At 30.2% G+C, this 16,421-nt stretch overlaps 1 protein-coding gene and 1 long non-coding RNA gene across 2 annotated transcripts in view; both read left to right on the top strand.

Moving 5' to 3' along the window:
• The window catches only part of LOC146888638 (uncharacterized), a 35,673-nt gene extending 32,608 nt beyond the window's left edge, over positions 1 to 3,065 (top strand). The window contains exon 2 of the long non-coding RNA XR_014993051.1: positions 2,848 to 3,065. This is a non-coding gene — a long non-coding RNA (uncharacterized LOC146888638). The remainder of the gene's footprint in view (positions 1 to 2,847) is intronic.
• Positions 3,066 to 9,363: 6,298 nt separating this feature from the next.
• Positions 9,364 to 13,106, top strand: LOC114173441 (G-type lectin S-receptor-like serine/threonine-protein kinase At4g27290). The gene is made up of 7 exons (XM_028057851.2): positions 9,364 to 10,666; positions 10,952 to 11,092; positions 11,289 to 11,437; positions 11,517 to 11,727; positions 11,819 to 12,056; positions 12,138 to 12,291; positions 12,583 to 13,106. The coding sequence occupies exons 1-7, from the start codon at positions 9,400 to 9,402 to the stop codon at positions 12,889 to 12,891; spliced, it is 2,469 nt and encodes an 822-aa protein (XP_027913652.2). The 5' UTR covers positions 9,364 to 9,399; the 3' UTR covers positions 12,892 to 13,106.
• Positions 13,107 to 16,421: the final 3,315 nt, after the last annotated feature.

Below are 16,421 nucleotides of genomic sequence, written 5' to 3'. Positions count from 1 at the left end.
CAACCCCTCTCCTTTCTTGCATCAGAACACACCCTAACCCCTGATGGGAGGCATCACAGTAAACTTCAAAGAGTCTACTGGTATCAGGGATCACCAACATGGGAGCACTGGTCAGCTTCTGCTTCAACTCCTGGAAGCTATTTTCACACCGGTCGGTCCAGGCTAAAACTCACATGCCATCCGAAAGTGATTTTGTTACTAGCATCTATCGGTCCATTTCGAACCCATATATGAGAAAGGCTCATTTGATCCTTTCTCTGAACTTGTGGATTATAAACGTTATTAGTTCCACTAACTTTATAATAAGGACCAGCGGTTGATAAGAGATAAACTTTTCATGCTACAAAATTTAAAAGATTCAAATAATTATTCAAATTGAAACATTACATGGTGAATATAGAAACAAATTAATGACACCTTCAATTTTGTCATACAAGAAAGAAAAAACTTACATGAACACCCGAAATATTTTTAGCCAAGATGCGATTATTTGATAATAATTTTCTTTGGATGAGATTATCTTTTGTTGTTCTTCTAATAGGAACCGTTCCTTTTGGACATTCTTTCTTCTCAAGTTCAAATAAGAATTTTGTAGTAGAATTCTCCACCGTTTTCTTTCCAAATGAGTTTTGAAAACTGGGTTTTCTCTATTATTAAATAATAAAAGATATATAACCAGGAAAAAAAGTCTATAAATTGACTAAATTTGAAAATATTCAAAAGAATGTACCTGTATCTTATGGTTCTTCAATAAAGGATGATGAAATGCTGGTTGTTTGTAAATATCAATACAATCAACAATATATCCATATTTTGTCTACAAAATAAAAATATACAATATGTAAAAAAAAATTATTAAAGCAAATAATGACATCAAATTCAACTAAAGAAGAAATATGCATAATGAAATATAATAAAAATATATAATACATGAATGCTTTTCAGAGGAGATTTGTTAATAAGTTGTAATTGTCTTTCCAACTCCAAATCTTCTTCGAGTGTGTTGGATGCCATGAACTCTATGACTATCATGGCTATTCACTAAACACAAAACAAAGAACAATATATGGATCATTTCTTCTATCAAATATAATAAGTGATGTTGGAGCAACTTGTGGAATTGTTTATTTTTATATTAGTACTACAACATAAATAATACATATAAAATGGGATAAATATAGTAAAAACTATACAAAATAAAATAAGGGGAAAAAAATACTTAAATTAGCCATACATATAAAAAAGTGGTTTATAAACTTCTTCTCCCTCTCCATACATATAAATGGGTATAAAAAAGTGGAGGAGTCGACTGAGGAGGAATCTTCTTCTCCCTCTCCTCCGTTCTATTTTCATGTCGGACGATGAAGTACAGTGGTTTATAAACTATTACATTATTATATAGTAGTTACTCTGTAATCTATTGTTATATATCTTTTATGCATACTGATGTTCAATGTTTCAGAAACTAAGGAAGCATTTATACGTGTTTTTGCGGTACTTCAGAAACTAAGAAACTACGTTGTTTAAACTCACTCTCTGCAATGTTTTGATAGCTTGTAAATTGGAGTTCCACGTCTAGTGATAGTGATTTTTATTAACCCATATAATGATAACTCAAATTTGATATTGAATACGGTAGGCGGTTACTTAAACTGTATTTGTATTAATATGTAAAATATTTAATAATTTATCTGGTTGAAATGAAAGGTACAGTTTTTTATTATCCCATAATATAAGCAGGATTTGAGGCATGGATCTATAGACAGGCGGCAAGATTTTAGTGGTTTCTTGAATGTTTCTGATGACTAGAATTGAATCCCTCGTTGTTTCAAAGGAAGAGATACACCTATAAAAGACTATCTAACACTCATGTAGTAAAAAAGTTTTAGAATCTATATCAGTAGAATAGTTAACATGCATTATAATTGTACTTCCTAGAAAAATACCATGGGTACTTATAGGATTTCTCGGCCTTATGAAATATGTTATGCAATAAAGATATTAAAAAATTACCACATTTATTTAAAATCAACATGATAATAACAATAGTATATTATTTGACCAGATTAACCATATATTTTATTGATATATGTTATAAAAGGATATTTATGATGTAATCAAATATCTCAGTTAATATTATTATATTAATATATAGTGATTGTACCAACAAATATCTCGGTTAATATTATTTAACCATTTTAGGCCAATAATATTGATTGGACATTGTTGGGCAAAACTCTTTAGTAAATTTGTGGACCGAATATGTACATTAATAAAAAAGTAAATATCTATGAGTGGAGCATCGATTATTATTATTATTAATAATAATAATAAATTATTATTATATCAATATTGTTATATTTTTTTTAGCCATAATTGTATATTTAGAAAAAGAAAGGAAGAATACATAATACAATAATGTAAAATAAAAGAAACTATTTATGTTAAATTAATTAGAAATAGTTAATATTTTTCATTAATTTTTTTTGTTAATTATTTTTCGTTACCTATGTGGCATGACTATTCAATTGCTCTGTCATCTTGATTATGTTTCTTCACGTGTTAATAAATGTGAACTGATCATTAATACAAAATGATATTATAATTAATGTAAGAGGACAAGTCACTTTTATTATTTTCATTAAAGACGTGTTGGATAAGAAAAATAGTCTCATCCATGACAGTGACGAGATAATATGAACATTAAAAGAGTTGACTTCCAAAAAGTGAAAGTGACCATTAAGTAGCATTATTAATGTTTGTGGTGTTTAAATAGGATGGAAGTGTAGTGGTAAATATTAACAGTTTTGTTGGGAATGATGTGCATTGGTTTGGTTGTGTGTTCAGGTAGGGATATTGAGAATAATGTGAGAAGTGATAGAGGAGAGTTGGTTATTTGCTTCATCGACTTTGGGAGTTGTCATGATAACAATGTTTGTAACAAAGAGTGCGTGAATACTTCCTATCCTCGTGGTGGCTACTGCCAGGAAAAGACTTGTTGTTGCAAAATATACAACAAATCTCTTTTTCTTCCCCAATAATAACATAAGCATATATTATTATCTCATTGTGTCTTTTCTTTTCTCTTTCCCTCTCCCTCTATTTTATTTTATTTTATCAAAAGCTAAACACTGATTAATCTGATTCATATTCATTCTGACAAACCTCTTGGTTATTCTTTAATAATTTTTTATGTGAAATAAAGTCTTACAAGTTTAGAATTCGAGTTTTCTGTCTGAGTTGTAAAAGTTTTCACGAATTTGCATAAATATTGAGTTTAATAATGTTGATAAAACAATCAATCACTTTAAAATATAATTTATTTTTGTTAAAAATATCATTTGCATACATATTTGATTATCTTATCTTGTATCATAAGCAGTTATCATAAACAAAATAATTGATCATCTTAAAATATTAATGATTATTTTATGAGTGTTCAAAATATGATTTTGTATAGATAATTGACTGCTACTTGAAGTAATCAATTAATTGGTTAGAGATTAATTTTCATTTTAATTCAAGATTGAAGTATGCTTATTGTTTCTGGTGTAAGGATCAAACACCTATCTAAAACACTTAATTTGTTTTCACTCAACATTCCTTTTGTTTTTGCAACTTCTTTCGTTCAGTCTTCTTTCCTTTCCTTCCGTTCAGTTGTCCAGACGATTGGGGTACCTGTCAATTAGGCTTTGATGCTTAAGTCAGTTCAAGTCTGTTTGGGTGAATGTAATTAATGCTGTAAAAAATGCGAGATAAAAGTTCTCACCAACTTACCTTGGGCCTCTATTTATAGTCTTTGATATGGGCATGTGATTAAGGTATTATTAATTACGATCCAAATGCTTTTTAAACTTAATTACTGACCTTTTTTACCTTAATCTTTAGATGTATTGATATTTATCTTTTGATCTGCCCGACTGATGCTTCTTCATATCCGCAGCCTGATCGGTCATGTTGTTGCACTCAAATAGTTGGATGAGAATGGTCAGTCATGGCCAGCGTTGTCGGTGTTTACATTAAGAGGGATTTGAATGTGATTTTCAATTACATGAAGTGTAACCGATCGACCGCTTGTCCTCGGGGTCGTTTGATTGTGAGCTCCCTAAAATCATTCCAAAGAGATTGCAACATCAATAAAACGCTAGATAGTCCACCTGTAGCGGGCGATGTTCGACCGTTTATCCTAGGGTCGCTTGGCCAAAGGGCCAGCTGGGGGTGTTGATATACACTTATGATTGCAAAAGTAAATGAATATTATGATTACAAAGACCATTAGGAGATAAGTGAAGGGTCCAAGTTTCCAAAGACTATTAAGTGTCCCTACTCTTTTGAGCCCTTAATTTCTTTTGCATATGTTTTTAGTGTCCAAATATAGGTCCTTTATTTTACATTTAGAAAAGTTATATATTTTATGTAACTTTTCTTCTATGTACGTTTATTTATTTTCTTTCTAGTTGTATTTTGGTTAAGTTTGTTGCATTTATTTTTATTTTATAAAAAAAATTACTTTGGTGACCATTACAACCGCTACTAAATATTGAATAAATTTCTTTTTGAAAAAGTTATATTTTCATGGTAGTTATAATTGTCACTAAATATTGAATGAGATTTTCTTTTTAAATTAATTTGGAAGTAGTTAAAACCAACTCTAATAATTTTAAAAGAGGTTTCTCACAATTATATTAAATTAACATTATATGCTTTTGTGACTATAAATTCTATGTCAACGAATCATGTAAAACCTAGGAAAAACTAGGAAAAACTTAGAGTATTTAGGTGAAGTGTAAAAGTGCTTGATGCTTTATAAGAACTTTTGTTGTTTTATTATTTTATTTTATTTATTTATTTAATTATAGCATGAAGAATATATGCGTTTATAAATTGGTGATGTTCTTTATATCATATAGGAGGACATGTGGCTTAGTAGTTAGAGTATGTGTTTGGTGTGTGAGTGGACATGGGTTCAATAGTATTGGTTTTAAATCTACAAAATCTAAAATCGTGAACTACCTAGGCAAGGGTTTTAGGAGGCATGCTGCAACATGCATTAGAGGAAGAGTATCACTTAGATTATAAGCATTTTATAACAACTAGGGATAAGCATTTTATACCAAAGACCCGAATGGGGCGGACGACCTAGATGGGCTCGGCGACCCGAACGAGCCCAACGACTCAGACGGGCCTGACGACCCGGACGAGCCTGACAACCTACATGGGCCTTACGACCTGGATGACATGACGAAACGAAGACCCGAACGAGCATTACGACCCAAACGCTCCCTACGACTCGGACAGGCTCGACGACCCAAACAGGTCTGATGACCCGGCATGCCCGATGACGCGAACGGGCCTGACGACCTTGACGTACCCGACGACCCAGACGGACCCCACGACTCGAACGTGCTCGACTACCTGATTGGGCCCGACTTTTTGGACGAGTCTATCCGGATCATCTGACCTGTCTGGCCCATCCGGGTTTTCGGGCCCATTCGGGTCGTCCGGCCCGTTCGCGTCATTGAGCATGTTCGTGTTGTCGGGCTCGTCCGGCCTGTCCGGGTCGTTGAGCCTGTTCGGGTTGTCGAGCCCATCTGGGTCGTCCAGGTCGTCGGCTCCATCCGGGCCTTAATGACACAAGTTTTAAAAAATTCAACTTAAATTTCTTTTATAAAAAATGGATTATGGATTTTGAACTTGATCCAAATATTTGGATTGGATTTAAATCTTGATCCAAATATTTGGATCTGGATTTTAAAAAAAATCCAAACTACTTTTGCTAAAAATATGGATTTGGGTCAAAAATCTAATCTAATTATTTGGATCTAAAATAGATGTGGATTGGATCATTAAAAATCCAATCCATGCCCACCCCTACTTGAGTATAAGACTATATATCTTATAAACAATAAATATATAAAAAATAGAGATAACACGATAAGTCTAACAAACAAGAAATCTTACTGAAAAAATATTTGAATACCTCTAATTCAACCTTATAAAACTTACCTACAAAATAATATTTACACCTGTTTAAATATAGTAAATTCTCATTGGGAGATCTCCCTTCAAAAATTAAAAATTAAGTTCATATATAATATAGTTATTAAAAGCAAATGGAATGGGTTTTGGAGGTAGGTAAAACAATATATTCATGAATACATACAGTTCTCCTAATTTTGATCTGATAATACTTTAATTGTATTTAATAAATAAAGCTATTGAAATTAATTTTATTGTTTTAGTTTTTTAATATTACTGTTTTTACAATTTGGAATATTGATTTGAACTTTTTTTTTGCATAATTTTATATTATTTAATAATTAAAAATGAAAATAAAATTCTAAATTATTATATTATTTATATCTATATATTTTATTTAAATCTTAAATAATATCATAGATCTTACAATAATTATATATATACTATTAAATAATATCTAAGATGTTATAATAGAAATTTTTTATAATAATAAAAATTAATAAAAGTATTATTATTATAATTACAATATTAGATCTAAATAATTTTGATAAGATAATTACTTTAATTTAAAAAAATTATTCAAAGTGTAAAATTGTCATTATATATTATTTAAAAAAGTGTAAAATAATTATATTATTTATATCTATACATTTTATTTAAAGCTTAAATACTATCATAGATGTTATAATAATTATTTATATACTAGTGAAAATTCATGTGTTAAATGTTTTATAATAAAAAAAATTAATAAAACTATTATTATTATAATCAAAAAATTAGATCTAAATAATTTTCATAAAATAATTATTTTAATTTAAAAAAATTATTCAAACTGAAAATTTGTAACATAAATATGAACACTAAAAACATCTTCTTTATATATACTAATAAAACACACACTTTTCACTTTTGTTATGATAATAAAATTAATAAAATTTTTATTATTGTTATTATTATAATTATAAAATAAGTATAATTAATTTGTATAACTTTTTTGTAAATAGTTTGTATTTATTTTTTACATAAGTTTTTAATTAAAAAATATTTAAGTTTAAAACAAATGTCAAATAAAAAAAAGGTTTAAATTTTAAAAAGTGTTAAAATGGTAAAATAATTATTTTAATTAAAAAAACATTTATTTAAAGGGTAAAATGAAAAAACAAATGTTGACAAAAAGAATCCCTTATATAGGTATATATAATGTAATAAAAAATAATAAAATTATTATTATTGGTAATGCTATAATTATAAAATTAAATATAAATAATTTTGATGCTAGTAAAAACACATGTCATATGTGTTCACTTTTTTTATAATGATAAAAAAAATAAAATTGTTATTATAATTATAATTATAAAATTAAATTTAAATATTTTTTTTTATAATTTTATTATAAATAGTTTTCATTTATTTTATAGTTAACTTTTTAAAATAAAAAAGTGATTAAACCTAAAAAACTGATATGTTGAAAAAAAACAGTTAAATTTTTAAAAAATCACTTAAGAAGTAAAATTGATAAAATAATTATTTTATTAAAAAATATTTAAAGAGTAAAATTAGAAAAAACATTAAAAAATAATCACTTTATATATATATATATAGATAATTATAAAAGTAAATATAATTAATCTTTATAACTTTATTATAATTAGTTTTTATTTATTTTATAATTAATTTTTTAATTTCAAAAGGTTATGTCTAGAAAGAGGTCAATTCGAAAAACAACGATTAAATTAAAAAAAGAAGGCATAGATAAAATTGGTAAAATAACTATTTTATTAAAAAAATTATTTAAAAAATAAAATTAAAAAATAAATATGGGAAAAAAATCATCTTTTATATATATATATATATATATATATATATATATATATATATATAATAAAAAAAGTCCAATTTCAAATTTTTTTTTAAGTATGACGGATTTCATAATATATAATTAATTGTAATTTTATTTGCATATGATTTTTTATAGTTAATATTACTCTTTATTTTATAGAAATTAACAAGTCTTTTGTCTTGATTTATATAATAGGACGTATTGGAAATATTATTCCTTTTAAAATTCAAAATTTTGCAATGATTTTACTTTTGAGAGACGTTTTAAAAAACTAAAAAAGATAATATATTTAAATTATCTTAGATTTAATGAATTATTAATATTAGAATATTATTCCTTTGTTTGAAGTGTTTGATGAGAAACTCCTCCTTCTTCTTTGTTTTTCGCTGCTCATGTGCTTCTCAAGTGATTTGGTAAGCTTTTTTATTGAGATCATTGACAAGTACTTGGACATCTTGTTTGTGCAAGCAATATTTTCAAAGTCAGGATTAATGACCTTAAGATTTTCTCCACCTTTCAGTAAGTGGATAGCGTCTTTCCATTCCTCCTTCTAAGCTGGTTCACCACATTCTCAACACGGGAGATGTACTCGACAACTCTTTCAGCCTCTTTCATCCCCATGGTTTCAAGTTCGCTTCTAAGAGTTTAAAGCCTAACCTGTTTCACACGATTATCCCCTTTATAATCCTTCTCCAATATGTCTCATGCTTTTTTTGAAGATTTAGCATTTGCTATTTTTTCAAAGTCGGATTCATCGACAACTTGGTACAACGCATATACTTTGTCTTTCACTCGCATTACTCTCAACACAGCAAGCTGGGCAATTGTATGTTCTTCTATCCTCTGGTTCTTGGTGTCTATTTTCGACCACATTCCATACTTCCCAAAATGTAAGGAAAATCTTCATCTCCAGAGTCCAGCTTTCATAGTTGACGCTTAATCTTAAGTGATACTCAAACTCTCTAACTCTCATATTTTAGGCAGGGGCATGCTATTAGCTAGGCTACTCAAACTCTCTAACTCTCAAACACTCTCTCTTAATCACTCTCAAGTTTTTTTTTTTTTTTCGATGGAGCGGATAGTGATACATACCATTTGTGCTTGTTTTGACTGATTACGATTCCTAATCTTAAATATGCTGAAATAAATAGTTAGATAAATAGTTAGTTGGATATAATAAATATTGATATGTATCATTTTTAGTATAATAAGAAAAATAAAAGGACAATAGTAGAATACAAAGACTTGGCAGTTTTGCCCAACCTTCTAAGGATTTGAATCCTGATGTCAAAGAAATTGGCTGACGAAAGTTCGTAGAAAATACTGAGGAATGGGTAAGTCAACCGTTCGTAGTTAACTTGCATAGATCAATACTTTAGTGAGTTAATGTGTGGCCCCTCAGGAAGTACACCAAACTGAGTGGAAAATGTTAACCTGTCAATGTAATTAGAATCAATTTCAAAACGAAATTTTGAAAAGGACAAAATGGCAGAGTTGACTAACCAGTTTGAATGTAATATAGATTATTAGATTAAGAGGATGATGGTAGCAGTAACCATAACAAAACCTACAGAAACACAATGGAGAGCCAACAAATTCTCATGCTAATCATTTACACTACTTTCTTTTGTTTCATGCCCACTTCCTCTACTATCACCCCAAATCAGTCCTTACAATACCATGAAACCCTTGTTTCTTCTGCAGGAACCTTTGAAGCAGGGTTTTTTGACTTTGGAAACTCAAGAAGACAATATTTTGGTATATGGTACAAGAGCATATTACCTAGGACTATTGTGTGGGTTGCCAACAGGAATGTCCCAGCACAAAACTCAACAGCAGTTCTGAAACTTACTCATCAAGGAGATCTTGTCATTCTTGATGGCTCCGGAGGCAGAGTGTGGTCCTCCAACTCATCAAAAATTGCAGTGAAACCAGTTGTGCAGCTTTTAGATTCAGGAAACCTTGTTGTGAAAGATGGAGAGAGCTCAGAGAATTTCTTGTGGGAAAGCTTTGATTATCCTGGAGACACTTTCCTTGCAGGGATGAAACTGAAAAGTGATTTTGTTACTGGTCCATATCAGTATCTCACGTCTTGGAGGGACAATGAAGATCCAGCTGAAGGTGAGTTTTATTATAAGATCGATACAAGGGGCTTTCCTCAACAAGTTACTACAAAGGGAACTACAATTTTTTACAGCACAGGGCCTTGGAATGGCTATCTTTTCAGTGGTGTTTCTTGGGACAGAATGCACAGATTCTTGAATTTCTCTTTTGAGCTCACTAACAAAGGGGTTACTTATGGATATGAAACGTTAAACAGTTCAGTTCTTAGTAGAACAATGCTCAAGCTCAATCCAAGAGGGGGTACAGAGCGTTTTCTATGGTCAAACCAAAGACAAAGTTGGGATACTGTAAACAGTCATCCAATAGATCAGTGTGAATATTTTGGCACTTGTGGTGTCAACTCTATCTGCAATATTAATAAGCTTCCAATATGTGAATGCTTGCAAGGTTTCACACCAAAGTTTCTAGCAAAGTGGGATTCTCATGATTGGTCTGGTGGTTGTGTGAGAAGAACAAAGTTAAGTTGTGATAATGGAGATTGGTTTAAGGAGTACAGAGGAATAAAGTTTCCAGAAACGTCTTCTTCCTGGTTTGACAGGAGCTTGAGCCTTGAGGAATGTGAGACATTGTGTTTCAGAAACTGCTCTTGTACTGCATATGCAAATTCAAATATTAGAGATGGTGGGAGTGGTTGCTTGCTTTGGTTCGGTGACCTTGTGGACCTGAGAACTCACACCGATCGAGGGCAAGAAATTCATATACGAATGCCATTCTCTGAACGTGGTAATTTCATTCCAAATCCCTCTTGTGCCTTTTTTTTCAGGTTTAGAGGAAATATAATTTATGTTAAGTTGGAATTAATAGAATGAAATTATAACAATACTAGATTCTGCTTACCATGAACAAGTATACTATGGCCAATAGTCATGTGTCAGAAGTTGGAACAAGAGATTACAAATCAGCTTCCAAGTTGAAATTGTTCTGTATAACATGCCTTTCATTTTCTTGTTTTTCCCTGAATTGTAAGATTAGAGCTACTTGTGGATTAACACTAATTTCATTCCTCAGATCAAAGAAGGAATAAGAGGGACCTAAGTCCAAAGAGACTTGCAGGGATTATAGTAGGACTTGTTACATTCATAGTTGGACTAACAGTTCTTGTGTGGGCAACTTCAAAACGTATAAAAGGGATGAAGCTACCCAAGCCAGGTGAACAATTTATAACTTTTGAAGTATTTTACATTACAATGAAAAAAAAGAATAACATTGAAATGAAAGATTATTTTTCAATTCTCAAGTTTGTTTTCTGGTTCACCTAATGTCTATTTATCTGGGTTACATTATAAGCACAAATATAATAATGTTATTTATAAGCAATTCATGTCTCCTACTACATTGGGAGCAGTGAAAAAATCTATTCCTTGGAAGCACATGATGGACAAGGAAGGCAACAACTTACCAACGATGTTTAATTTTTCAACCATTGATATTGCCACAAATCATTTTTCTAACAGAAACAAGTTAGGAGAAGGTGGTTTCGGAACAGTACACAAGGTAGGTGGTCAAATTTGTTCTTGGTTACCTAGTTATTCATATTGATGTCAAGTACCAAGTGTTCCAAAATCATTGCTAGGGAACGTTGATAGATGGACAAGAGATTGCGGTTAAGAGACTTTCAAAAACTTCGAGACAGGGAACTGAGGAGTTCAAAAATGAAGTAAAATTGATGGCAACACTTCAACACCGTAATCTTGTAAAACTTCTTGGTTGTTCTATTCAACAAGATGAGAAGTTGTTGATCTATGAATTCATGCCCAACAGAAGTTTGGATTACTTTATTTTTGGTTTGGTCTTTCACCCATCAATTTTTTTGCTTTAATTTTTATCTTACCTTCGTGTTATTTCCATGCTAACTTACAAAATGAATATTGCCAGATACATTGCAAGGCAAATCCCTAGATTGGACTAAACGGTTGAAAATTATCGACGGAATTGCTCGGGGTCTTATGTATCTTCATCAAGACTCTAGACTAAGAATAATACATAGAGACATCAAAACAAGTAACATTCTTCTTGATGACAATATGATTCCAAAGATATCAGACTTTGGATTAGCAAGAATATTTGGAGCAGATCAAGCTGAAGCAAATACAAACAGAGTGATGGGAACACAGTAAGAAACATATTTTTTGTTTAACAAAGCTATATATGCCTGTACACAACCACTTCTCCTTACTTTGATACTATTTTGCAGTGGCTATATGCCTCCAGAATATGCAGGGCATGGTTGTTTCTCAACCAAATCTGATGTTTTCAGTTTTGGAGTAATTGTTATTGAGATAATTAGTGGAAGGAAGAATCGTGGATTTCGTGACCCTCACCATCATCTTCTCAACCTTCTTGGCCATGTAAGCTTGAAGTGGATTTTGTATAATATATCTTTTGATACATTATTTGTTTGTCCAAGTCAGACCTGAAGAATTATGAAACTTAAAATGAAAACTAATTCATGCATACTCAATGTAATTGAACTATAGTTGAAAGTAAAATCCACATCCACATCCAAAAGTTAAGTAAAACAGCATAGGAAAGTGAAACTTTGCTTTAAGTTTTATCATCTATTGAAACTTCCATATGTTTGAATTGAAATTTTGAGAAGGGAATGAACTCACTCTTGTTATGCCTTTTCGTTATTTTAGGCGTGGAGATTATGGAATGAAGAAAGGCCATTGGAGTTAATGGATGAGATATTAGATGATGGTGCAGACTTATGTTTAGAAATATTACGGTGTATTCATGTGGGTCTGTTGTGTGTACAACAGAATCCAGAAAATAGGCCTAATATGTCATCTGTTGTTTTGATGTTAAATGGTGACAAATTACTACCAAAACCAGGCCAACCTGGATTCTATATAGGAAAAGATAATATAGCTGACACTGGATCTTCAAAGCAACATGAAAGGTGTTCAATAAATGAAGTTTCAATTTCATCCTTAGAGGCGCGATAGAACATTTTTCATGTAATGATATAGATATATAAATGAAATATTGTTCAAATGTGCTGAAACTTGTGTATTTGTTATGTGTTTTTAATTTTTTTTTTTGGTTAAATTTTGTAGTGCAAAACTTATTACTCTGTCATCAACAAGTCTGGTTACAATGTCCACAAGTTTCTGTGGTAACACTACAACAAGCTGGATTATATATTACTTTTCCCCGTTCACTGTGACCTTGTGGAAAGTACAGTTTCTGCTTGCAAAATCCATCCCATGATGTCATCAATATGAAATAGAAAAGGTTTATAATCTGTCTGGAAGGACAAATTGATTTTGGTATAATCTTGCCAAATCCAAGTTCTTAAAACATTAATACAAATCACAAAAGATTTGTTTGTCTGGCAAATGAAATCACCAAACTGCTTTTTTTATCTGAGATGTGGCATACTTATGACTGTTTTAATATATCTGATATTAAAGCATATACTAATAGGATGAATGGTCAAGTGATACATGGTTGATTTGATTTCCCTTAGGATCTCATGCACGAAAGAAAATCTCTATTGCAAAAGCTGGCTTCACCCTTAAAGTTATAAACATCTATGACTTATGGAAGATATTTACTTTATAAATCCTTATTTTACAAAACCCATTTCATATCAGATTTCTGGGCTAATTACTCCAGCAGAACCTTCTTTGTCTGTTTACTCAATTTAGATTTCTCTAATGGATTGAAACACAATTTAGATTTTCTCCAAACACATAAAATCTGTTCAGAATATAAACTCCTCACGAATTTTTAGAAATTATAACTTCTTCTGTCAACTTCTTTGCTTATGTCCACTCCCTGATTTCAGAATTTACCTCTTGAGGACATACTTAAAGGTTTTTATTTATTTCTTACCATACCTTTGTAAAATAGGTTACTATACAATGCTTTTGAATAGAAAATTCTAAAAACAAATATTTCTTATTGCTACTAAACTTGCTAAGATCTTCCCATATCATTCTCTAAAGCATTTTCTCTTTCTCCTTCCCCATCTTCCCAAGAGTGATCTTGCAGCTTATGATTTTAGAGTGACACTTACAACATGTGACACTTTTCATATTGATAGTGGGAGAAAGAGTAATTGCATAGAGCCAGATAACCCACAAAGCAAATAGAAAGTTTTACGTCAGAGTAAAACAGGTTAAAAGGAAGACGATAAACGATTTTTATTGTTTTCATTAAATATATATCGATAAAAAAAAACATGGTTAAATCATTCCATAGGTTCTCATTTTTGTAGCGAAATCTTCCTATTTTTATTTGACTTAATTGAGTCTTTATTTTCGAAAATTCGTTACAATTGGTTCCTTTCCGTTAATTGACCAGTAACCGTGTTAATTATATGTCACGTGTTAGCACGTGATTTTTTTTAATTTTTTTTAATTTTTTTTAATTTTTAATTTTTTTTATAGTTTTTTTAAAAAAAATTAAAATTGTCACGTATTTTTCTGATAGAAATCAGCTTCCAAGTTGAAGTTGTTTTGTATAACATGCCTTTCTCCTTCTTTTTTTTTTCATTAATTGTAAGCTTAGAGCTACTTGTGGATTGGCACTGATTTCATGCCTCATATCAAAAAAGGAATAAGAGGGACCTTAATGGAAAGAGACTTTGCACCGATTGTAGTAGGAAAATTGATTATGATACAAATATTGATTACGATACAAAATAATCAATATATATATATATACACGGAAGTGATATTTTTAATAATAATAAATTATAATTTAAAGTAATTATTTTACTTATGTTATCAAACTCGATATCTTATGTGAACTCGTGAAAGTTTCGAAAACTCCGTAAACTCGAATCTTATAAATTGTTAGAGTATATTTCGTATAAAACATATTTAAGAATATCTAAGGGATTTGTTAAAACGCACATGAATCAAACTAAACATTCTATTTAGTTTTTTTTTTTTTATAAAATAGAGGGAGAGAGAAAAGAAAGACACAATGAGATGGTTATTTTATTGATGGAGAAGAAAAAGAGAGATGTTTTATATTTTGCAGCAACATTTGTTATCCTTGCAGTAACCACCCCGAGCAAAGGAAGCACTCACACACTCTTTGTTACAAACATCGTTATCTTGACAATGCCCCACATCGATGTAGCAAAATACCCACCCGTCTTCATCGCTTTTCACATTCTGCTCAATATCTCTACTACTTGAACACATAACCAAACCAATGCACATCATTCCCAACAAAACTATCTTAATCTTTAAACTCATCATCGTTAAACTTATTCTCCTACTAATATCTTCTCTACCTTCTCTCAAACCTAAACAATCTTCGATCAATTACCACCACTCCTCCACCCTTTTTAAACATACTCATTTTCACTTTTTAGAAACTCAATTCCTTTACATTAAATGTTTAATGTTATTATTTATTTAAAGAAAAAAATTAATTAATAAAAAATACTAATAATCTGTTCCTATATTACATTATTTTTGTGATATATTCTTCTAATTTAATTAGATACGAGAATTATGACTAAATATAATTGTCATGTTCTGATCATCAGACTATTTAATCACCACCATTAATAAGAATATTTTTCTTAATCAATATATCTTTAATGAAAACAATAAAAAGACATTTGTCCTCTTACATTAATTATAATATCATTTTGTATCAACCATAAATTCACATTTATTAACATGTGAACAATGGAATAGTCATACTACATAAGTAACCGAAAACAATTATTGAAAAATATTAATTTATTTTAATAACAACTAAGGAAAATATCAAAACAATTAATGAAAAATGATAAATATATAGAATTTAAATATAATTTAAAATAATTTCAAAAATATAAATATAATTTAAAAAATCAAAAAATTACATATAATTTAAAAAAAAAATCAAAAATATTAGGGAGAGAGGGCATGGCCCCACCTTGCCCTTTAAATGATCTGCCCCTATGCTTATACAAGACCTAGGAACATTCATACAAGACCGCAGGAATGGGCCAGCCTGCGTGGACTACAAATTATGCATGCTAGACTTTTATGGGCTAACGGACTAAATATCTCAGTCCGCATCGCGTTTTTTATCGGACTTGTGGGCTAGCCCTCTAGGCTAAACCCACATTGTCACCCATTTTCAAAATTGCTAAATCACTAAAAGAATCCAAGGTAATAGCATTGGCCAAAAGTAAGCTTAACTACATTTTCACTTCATCATAAATTTCAATGGAGTATTTGTCGTTTACTTTTTCCATTAAAAGTGTGATGTGTTCTCTCATTTTACTATTGCTTACTTGTCTTCAAATGTTAAAAATGTGAAGTTGTGTTGTTAATATAAAATAATAATGTTAAAAATGTGAAGTTGCGTTATTAATATAAAATAATAATGCGATTAATGGAAGAGGATAAGTAACTTTTCTTATTTTTATTAAATATATATTGGATAAAATAACATACTACCATCAATTTTTGTAAGAGAGGGAGTCCCTTCCCTTGATGGATAAAGGTATGTAATTTTG

This window comes from Vigna unguiculata, chromosome 1 (assembly GCF_037176805.1).
Source record: "Vigna unguiculata cultivar grain cowpea cultivar isolate G323 ecotype 2 chromosome 1, ASM3717680v1, whole genome shotgun sequence".
In the NCBI taxonomy this organism is placed as follows: domain Eukaryota; kingdom Viridiplantae; phylum Streptophyta; class Magnoliopsida; order Fabales; family Fabaceae; genus Vigna; species Vigna unguiculata.
Note: the sequence above shows the minus strand (reverse complement) of the source record. Positions and strands in the feature narration are given on the sequence as shown.